The sequence below is a fragment of the Etheostoma cragini genome, chromosome 10 (genome assembly GCF_013103735.1).
Source record: "Etheostoma cragini isolate CJK2018 chromosome 10, CSU_Ecrag_1.0, whole genome shotgun sequence".
Classification (NCBI taxonomy): Eukaryota; Metazoa; Chordata; class Actinopteri; order Perciformes; family Percidae; genus Etheostoma; species Etheostoma cragini.
The window spans coordinates 13,135,419-13,145,363 of NC_048416.1; the positions used below are offsets into that span (position 1 = coordinate 13,135,419).

Sequence of the window (9,945 nt, forward strand, 5' to 3'; positions counted from 1 at the left end):
AACACTCAAACACTCACACTTCCTACACTGAGTGGAGTTTCCCAGATTCTCCAAATGCTGTCACAACAACATGTCAACTGTGTAAACATTTTGAATAATGTACGATCATAGTACAACAAGTACAATACATTTAACCACAGTGGGACAGGCCCTCCTTAACATAGGCCTAAAGCTGCAACCGTTGTCAGTGTCACTTCCTATTCTCCTGCATTTGCATCATGTGGCTGTTGGTCTCGACTACTTCCTCTTTTGCTACGTATCAATTCTGACGGCACTATTTACTTTCCACCACGACTTCAGCAGAGAAACATCTCTGCGTGTGTAGAGCAGAGTTTTAATTTTCTCTCGGGACTTCAGAAGAAGTTTAGAAGTTTTAACGATTGAATCAATTATGGATGGAGATGTGGTGTCTTTGTCGTCCTCCTCATCATTGTCATCCTCAGCGGTGGCCGGAACACAGACAGATATTTCACCAAAGAGTGACAGCAGCCTCCCCCAGAGCCAACAGGATCACAAATCAACTGAAGAATTATGGTATGTGTGTTTAACACTTTTTCATACAGGGGTGGACAAAAAAACAGGAACGTATTGTAGTTTAATCCATAACAATTCAATTGTAACATAACAACTCCAAAACCTTTACAATACCATAAAGTTAAATCAACCCCTCTGACTGAGTGTCAAGAAATGTTTAACCGTATACAGAAAGCAATAAGTTCTGTATTTATTATAGTATATATTATATTGTACAAGGGTTTCTGTATTCATCCCATAATTTTACCAAACATCCTTAAATTTACAATTAGAGACTAATTGAGCTGAAGTGATAGATTGGAATAGTCGGACCGTTATCTGTAATGTATTCAATTCTAGAGACTGAATCCACAGTATGGCTACATCATATTTCTCATCACGCTTTTTAACGAGATAGTTCAATGAGAAGAGGAATAAAGTGGGAATGAGGAGTTTTCCATGAGGTCATAAAGATTTAGGCTTAAGTTCATTATTTCACATACTATTTTACATGTGACTATTAGTCATGGTTCTTAATGTGGGAACACTGTGAAAGCTGTGACCCCTCAACCTACACAAAAGATTAGTCTGCCTGAAAATAACTAATTTAAAATAGTGAAACTGCACACTTCTCTCTTCTGAAACGGGATCCATCTTTGGCCAGTGACCAGTTACACACAGACACATATCTAGAGGGATATTTGTAAAGGTTTCCACCAGCAAGAGGGAAAGACATTATCTCTCTCTTTATAACATGACAGTGAGTTACCATATTGCTGCTAGAAGCGGTGGCATTTAGGTGTCCTTCCAAGGCTGCATACAATTGAAAACTTTGCTTAACTGGGTCAGACAGTGTACAGTCTATCGGCTGTCAGAGAAGCTGGAGAGAAAAAGGCTCTGGATCAGAGACCTGGCATGGTGTGGTCCCAATAGGTTGTCTGAATACGCAGTGATGACTTACATGATATCGGACACCGGTATGTTAGCATTTTGTGCTCATACTAGGCTTCAATTCATTTTACGCTTCCCAAACTGCAAAACTGCAATGTATCTTTTGAAGATAGTTATGTATTTTGTGAAAAGAATTTGACTTTGCTCTAGGATATTGTTCATGAAAAAATTGTCGTTAAAGGAAATGAGAATAGAAAATCCCTTGTTTTGAGCTTGATAACAACACATTGTCAACGTTGTCCAGGGGCTTTTGGAAGGCAGTTCTCAAAGAAACGTCAACATTTGGGGAAATACGTTAATTCCCCTTCTTACCAAAAGTTATATTTCATTTCATTTATTTGTTAATTTGACAAGGACAGTGCTCATTAATCAACAGCAAAGTTAGTAGTAACTGTAAATGAGTTAGCTCTGCAAGCCAATTTTCATCTGTTGTCCTTGACCAGTGTTAAATTGGCAATTAAAAAAATAATAGAAAATTGAAACAATTCTTACGTCTGTAAATACAAAATATGAAGCTGCAGCCGGTTAGCTTAGCTTAGCCTAAACTCTAGAGTCTGGGGGGAAAAAACTAGCCTGAGTCCGTCCATAGGTAAAAATCCATATCAGGACCTCAGTTGAACTCAAGAATGAGCTGAAGTATATATTTGGAGGTCAAATAGCATTGTCACGGTGACCTCACAAAATGTGTTTTTGGCCATAACTCAACAATTCCTACACCAAATATGACAACATTTAACAAATGTCAAACAGGATAAAAATGTATAGGGATGTCATTTTATATCTAAAAGGTCAATTATTTAATTTTCCTAAAGTCTTCACTATATACGGAATATTATATGAGACAGGCATGGATATAAACCCCAACATGACTGTTTGGTGGAGGCATTCTTTTAAAAGAGTCAGTCTCAGCTGTCCCCCGTTTCCTGTCTCTAAAAGAACAGTGAACCTCTTATGCTAAGCTAAGCTATCAATCTTCTCATTTAGCTTTCAGCAAAAAAAGAAAGTATGCATATTTTCCAAAATATGAAATATTATTTTAATCTTGAAGACAAATAATTTTCTAATCTTATAATCCCACCATCAGACTCTGGCCAAATACGTATTGAAAACTGTTAATCCTGATAATACAAAGTTTTCATACAAAATCAGTATCTTGAAGAAAATGTGCTACTTTTTTGTCATTTTAGCAATAAATAGACCTGCATCTTCCCATTTGTACTGCCTTGAATACAACTCTCTAAAATTGTGTAACACCGGTTTCCACGTTGCAGGACACTGTACGTAAGTGGATAAAAGTGTGTGTTTGCGAGGGAGTTTAGCCTTAAGGGGGATGAGAGGTGATCGCAGCTTGTGAATCTTTGTAGTACTTAGCTCTCTAAGGTTACAGCAGTCATACATTATGTTTGTGTGAAGAAAGCCTGCGGGCTACATGTAGGGTTGTGTGTTTTTCCATGAGCAGATTCCCCAAGGCTTTAGCTCTCTGCTGCCTCCCTGTCAGCTATTCCTTTTAGACAAGACCTCACAACAGGGCTAGTGGAAAAGAAACTAGTTTGACTAATTAGTTTTTGCAAATATTTTTCTGTTCACCAAGTGGTATAATAGAAATCAACGATTCCCTGGGATCATCACCTATGCTGTTTGATATCGACATGCAAACACATCTAATGTTGATTGGCTAAGACTCTAGATGCAAAGAAATGCACCACAGTGTGTGCATGTGTGTGTAGGTGTGTAGGTGTGTTGGCTGGGGTGTATAATGTGACTATGCATGCATGTACGTGTGTGCGTGGGTGTGCATAATAGCTCCCATTCGATTCTCTGTAAGTGCACTCAAAGCGAGTGGGTGTTCAAAAGTACTCTGACGTTCTTTTGTGTGCATGTGTTTGCTTATTAATGGAAGTCCTCTGCTAATGTCCTTCATTATGACTTTATTTATGGCACATATTCTCAGTAACTGTATTTGTGTGTGTGTGTGTGTGTGTGTGTGTGTGTGTGCGTGCGTGCATGCGTGCGCAGGACAGAGGATGTGAGTCCCGTGGGCGACAGGCTTCTGTCCACTGAAGAGCAGGTCACTCTGATCACTGAGAGTATGACTGTCACCTCCACTGACCAGGAGAAACTGCTGCTGCTCAACAAGAACACTGAGCTCCGCAGAGTCAACAAAGAGGTACAACGTCACTTTTATCGGGTGCAGGTTCTCTACAGGTCCACATTTGTATTGCTGATGTTGGCAATTACATCTAGTTCTCTCTAAAACCCAGAGGAAGACTGTGGGCACTTTGTGAAAACTGCTGCTAAAGAATCATATTTAAAGTTATACAACTTTTGTTTCTGGATTTTAATTAGATGCTGCTTCATAAAAAGAGAAAGAGACAGGGCGGAATTTATTCTTTCAACTGATGTAAACTGTAATGTATTTAGAGCGTGCAAGTGGGAAGAGTGTAGTGTCTCACCTCACTGAGCTAAATCCATATTCTTATGCGCATGTTGTTGCGAAGAAAAGACTATAGATGGATAGATAGATAGATAGATAGATAGATAGATAGATAGATAGATAGATAGATAGATAGATACTTTATTGATCTCCAAGGGGAAATTGAAGACGACATTAATGATGGTTTAATGCTAATCGATGACTGCAATGGAGGACATGGCACTGAAGATTATGTGACGATGATGATGATGATGATGATGATGATGATGATGATGATGATGATGATGATGATGTGTCATAGCTGATGAAGCTTAATGAGGACTGGGACCAGGTGTACCACAGTGCCATGTTGGGTCTCCAACACAGACTGGAGACATTGGAGCTGGAGAACACTGCCATCAAACAGCTCAACAACACACTGCTGCTCAAAGTTGAGCACCAGCAGGTAAACACACAACAACACTGTAAATGTAGATACAGCAAATGGGGAAATTACTAAACGGTGGGTGGGTTTTCGGTGTAGGACGTAGAGATGGTGGAAGATAATAGATATGGTCTACGTGTGTGTGGTTTAGTGCTGTGTTTGGGGTTGCAGAGTGCAAAGGAGTATTATGAGCAGGCGTTGATGCAAGAGCTGAAGAAGAACCAGGAGCTGCATGAATACATCAGAGTGGTGGAAAGCAGAATCCATCACCCAGACAGAGACTGCACACCTGCCAAACAGGTATTATATCTTTCAGTAGGATATGCTCTGATCTGTAACTTGAGCATGCCTAATCAATCTGTCTTATGTCTTTGTTATAGGGCAGCTTCAGTGCTGTGATACGTGGTCCTGTGTCGAGCCCCACCACCAATACTCCAGTAGGTGCCACCCTGTCATCTAGTCACGTCTCTGGATACAACCCCTCATCCTCCCTGTTCCCAGACTCTTCCAACCAAGAGGCAAGGCTGAGAGGAGAAAGCCGGAGAAGTGGTACCCCACTGGGAGCACTGACAGAAGTACAGGATCTAAAAGAACAGCTGGAAGCACTGCAATGTCAGGTGGGATGCTCTCTTCAGCACAGCGTCAAAAACGTTACCACTTCTGATGTGATGAGAGCAGAACTGATGTCAACTCGCTGTTGCCAGGGAAAGATGTGGTTAATGCTCAAAACTTGAATTAGATGGTGAACTGCACCACCAAGTGGTGGCTGTCTGCTGTTCTGAAATTTGCTCACAGTGAAATAAGAAGTATCTGCAGATCACAAGATATTGATTTCTTGTGTTAGCAGACCCAGATTTATGAAGCCGAATATCAGACAGAGCACAACGATCACAAACACACACTGCAGGAGAACCGGAGGCTAAGGAAGAAGAGGGAGGAGACACGCCAACAGGTGGCACTATTGCAAGAGCAGGTAAGGTTTTGGATTGTGTGCACGTACACACAAATGCACACTCTGTCAAAATCACACACTCACACAGACAGACATACGAATGCCCATTCACACTTAAATGTATAATATTACAACGATCTGCGGTATAATCTTGACCCAAAACCAACAAGAAAGGTGTGTGCTTAGGCAACTGATGATTCATACAGTACTGCAATTTTTTTGTTTATCACATCTAATGCTGGATTGGTTAAATATGGTTAAATATGTGAGTGGCTGACCTTATAAACAACATTGCCTTGATGAGATATATGCACAGCTCCACATCTCCTCCAAGGGTTTACAGTAAAATCACCTGTTTGGCAAATATATGTGATGAATCCACTTTGAGCTGCTCCTCGGATTTCCTAAAGATGTGTCACTGGGATCTGTTTTTTTCTGACTTTACTGTCTGTGGTTCTACAGCTCAAGGTGTATGAGGATGACTTCCGACGGGAGAGGTCTGACAAACAGATGCTGCAACGGTTGTTGTTGAAGAAAACGCCTCCAAACAAGGACCCTGTGCTTATTCACCGCTGCAATAATGAGCAGCAGCCACCAGGTGGAGACAAGAGGACACAAAGTGGAGAGAAAAGAAAACAGCACCACCCTCTCTGCCCCAAACACCCAAACAGAGCCAAAGAGTCCGACTAAGGGTCGGAGAAAAAAAACAAGATCAAACACAGTAAATTAATATACAAATGTACAACTTTCAACTCTGTACATTTTTTTCCTTCCATTTTTCAGTTGTTATTTACACTCACTGACATAACTTTTACTTGATTAATGAACACAAATTAATGTTAATGTTAATAGATATAATCCAACATGAGCAAATCTGCGGTAAAATGCATTGTTTGCCCTGTTAGGCTTCATAAGAAAAAAAGGTTAGTTTGTAGATTACAGTAGTCTACTGTGTTTTTCATTGTTGTAGTTATCATAACAGAAATAGATGCCATGTTTTGTATCTGTATATCTAATATATATTTTTGTAATGGATCTCTTTCCAATATAATTTCTCCAAAGTTAATGCTTGCTTTGTGTTACTATCAAAGCAATTAAACATCGATGAAGTCAAAATGATAAAATAAATAACTGACATAGTCTAATCGTGCTGGTGTTTCATTACCTGCTTCAACATGCCAAATAACTTGTTACATGTTAACATTTGAATGAAACAAAAAACTTAAAAAGTTCACTTAAAAAAGCTTTATTATACTAACTTATAAAACAGAACATATCAAATTAAATATAGGGAAATTAACAGGTCCAGTAACCTACACAAAGATATCACATCACATCTTTGCATCAGAGGGGGCTACCCAGCCTCTATCTAAACATATTTTACAGTTGTATGGTGTATTTTTGAAGTCTGTGACATGATTTCCTTTAATGTATGGGCTCAGTAAACCAGCCAGAACCACACAATAAAAGTCAATGACACCAGAAAGTCAAACAAGGAAGCTACATTTGGGTGGGTATTGCCCAGAACAGCTGTTAATGAGCAGACAGTCTCCTCTGCAGTGTGCTGCTGAGTTAATGTTTGCTCCAACACTAAAGGAAGCTGAACGGTTCACTGATCCACATCTGAACTGAAACTCTTGACACAAGTCGTCTAACAACAGAGGTGGCCGCTGGGCAATGGGGTTTTTCCTCTAAACAATGTTTTCTTAGCAATCTTTGGAAAGTTTCTGTAAATCAGTCCTTAGTTTGCCTTGTACAACATGAAGGGAATTTTGTGGAATAATCTAATACTTTGTTTTAATTTGTGGTCATTTAGTCATTGCTTTATTGAACAAATGCACAAACAATTCTATACGATACAACTTTATTGTCAGTTCACACCAAAGTTCAATTTGCGGTCCCGAGCAGCTCCACTCAAAATAAAAAATAAAAATGCATAGAGCTAGACAACAATTAAAAGACTTTTGCACACCTTCAAAGTCTTACAGACAGGTGCGTAGAAGAAAATGCAGAAATGGGAAATGACAAAGTACAAATACTTTGCTACTTCTTCACTTTGTAGGCTACTCAAGTAGATTTTTCTGATAGTTTTACTTTACTATTTTTCGGGGCGACTTTTTATTTTTACTCCTTAAAATTCAACACAAATATCAGTACTTTCTACTCCTTACATTTAAAAAAAAAAAAAAAAAGCTTGTTACTTTATTTTATTACAAGAGGTCGTCACGTCGGAGAATAACGACACGCACCTTGCACCGCGAGCAACATGGAGAAAAAAGGAAAAGAAAAGAAAGAGAGACTAGCTGTCGGTAGGATAATCAGTTGAGACTTGTGTGTATGCGTCTTTGAGAACTGTAAATTGTATAGTCTAGTTTTAAATAATTTCATTGCAGTTACTGTTATTTTTTGTCATCAATACCATATTCAATCTAATTGGTTGGGAATGTACGTTGCACTTGACGCATCAAAAGTTCGGATGAAGCCTAGACAGAGGGCTCGTCAGTGAGCACCTGGTGGCCGGGTTTGCCACGGAGCCCGGCCGGGCACAGCCCGAAAAAGCAACGTGGCACCTCTCTCTCTCCAGCCACCTATATGGGAGGAACCCATGGGGTCGCGCGCGCTGCCACATGGGTGGCAGTGAAGGTCGGGGGCCCTCGACGGACCAGACCCGGGCGGCAGAGGCTGGCTCTGGGGACATGGAATTTCACCTCTCTGTGGGGGAAGGAGCCGGAACTTGTGCGGGAGGTGGAGCGCTACCAGTTGGATCTGGTGGGGCTTACCTCCACGCAAAGTCTCAGTTCTGGAACCATACTATACCATACCAGGGCGTGAGGCGCCGGGCGGGTGTTGTGATACTCACAAGCCCCCGGCTGAGGGGGGGGAAAGACTCTTTCGGTCCGCACCAAGGTGCTTCTGGAAAACAGTTCGCCACCTCAGGAGGGGGAAGAGGGGAACCATCCAAGCTGTGTAAAGAAAGGATGGGACGCTGTTGACCTCAACTGAGGAGGTAATAGGGCGGTGGAAGAGCACGTTGAGGATCTCCTAAATCCAGCTGACACGTCCTCTGTGGTAGAGGCAAAGCTGGAGCATGATGGGGGATTGTTATCAATGCCCTGGTGGGTATCCCATTTCTCAGACTCCATGGTAAAGTATACTCCAAGGTGCTGGAAAGGAGGGTTTGGCCCATAGTTGAACCTCTGGTTGAAGAGAAACCAAGCGGATTCCGTCCTGGTGGTAGAACAACGGATCAGATCTTCACTCTCGCAAGGATGCTAGGAGTATGTGTGATGGTAGCGGAAGGAGGACCCAAAGGCAGAGCAGCAGGTTCAAAAGGTTTATTGTACAAAAAGCTGAGCAACAGAGTAAAAAAAAAAAAAAAAATCACAGGGAGCCAGAAAAAAGAAAAAAAGCCAGAGCACAAGGGTTGGAAACCCACAGGAACACTACAACTGGAGATCGGTAGGGAAGACTGAGCAGGACGACAGGACAAACCAACAGGATAAACGGGACGGCCACACTTGCATGACAAAGGCAAAAGGATCAGACATAGGACAAAGGGAACACGGGGGTTAAATACAAGAGGTAACGAGGAACAGGTGAGACGTCAGTGAATCACATGAGAAAACTAGACAAGACAGGAAACCAAACTATCAAAACAAAACAAGAAGCAGAACAAACAGACACTCACCGGGAAATCACAAGACAGTGACAACAACACAAGACCGGGAAAAAAAACTAAGAAGCAAACATAAGGAGCGCCAAAAGGGAAAGAAAATCCAAAACAAAACCCCAAACCACAACAGTATGCCCAAGCGGTCATGTGTTTTGTGGATCTGGAGAAGGCATATGACCAGGTCTGTATTGTAAGTATTTGTACTTCTACTTAAGTACGGGAAATGAGTACTTTTGCCATCTCTGAAAAAATTTCCATAGGTGAGAGTAGAGGAAACCCTTGCAGTAAACTTTATTATAATCAGCTTTTTACGAAATTCACGTAGAATGACACAAACATATGGTCCCTTACATTGTTATTCAAGTGGAAAATAAAATGATGACAAAAGGAAAAACTGAATTAAAATGACAGTATCATGACATAATATCCAGAACGATCACAATGACCAGCGAGGAAGCTGGCTAAAACATAGGGATGAGCCGAGTACTCGGCTGAAACGAGTATCCGGCACGGATAAAGCACTTTTGCCGAGTACAAGTATTATACGAGTAATACAAGTCAATATCTGTGCTCGGATTGAATACAACTCCTCAGCTGACCGCAACTTGGCTCACTCACACACACACAGAACATGGAGACCACGCTCCCTCTCTCGCCCTCTCTGTCAATACAGATCTGAGAAACAGCATCTGCCCCCCCCCCCCCCCCCCCCCCCTCTCTCTTTCTCTCTCTCTTACTCACAGACACACACATACGTACCTGGTGTGGAAATAAAAAAGACCCCAAAACAAAAATCAAAATGATCATAAAAAAAATTTAAAGTTAAAAAAGAAAGTTATATTGAGTAAATGTAAATGTATTTTATTTATATAGCACTTTACAACAACCGATAAGTGAACCAAAGTGCTTCACAACAAATTAAACCACAGATTTAAAACAACAATACACCACTAACAAAAATTACAATAATGAATGAGAAAAGTAAGAAAAGATAAAAA

General features: G+C 40.9%; 1 protein-coding gene across 1 annotated transcript; it reads left to right on the top strand.

The window, feature by feature from the left end:
* The first annotated feature begins 268 nt into the window (after positions 1 to 268).
* si:ch211-153b23.7 lies at positions 269 to 6,208 on the top strand. Its single transcript, XM_034884254.1, has 7 exons — positions 269 to 534; positions 3,481 to 3,631; positions 4,200 to 4,343; positions 4,494 to 4,622; positions 4,703 to 4,939; positions 5,170 to 5,295; positions 5,737 to 6,208. Exons 1-7 carry the CDS (start codon positions 392 to 394, stop codon positions 5,962 to 5,964), a joined length of 1,158 nt encoding a protein of 385 aa, XP_034740145.1. The 5' UTR covers positions 269 to 391; the 3' UTR covers positions 5,965 to 6,208.
* The last annotated feature ends 3,737 nt before the right edge of the window (positions 6,209 to 9,945 follow it).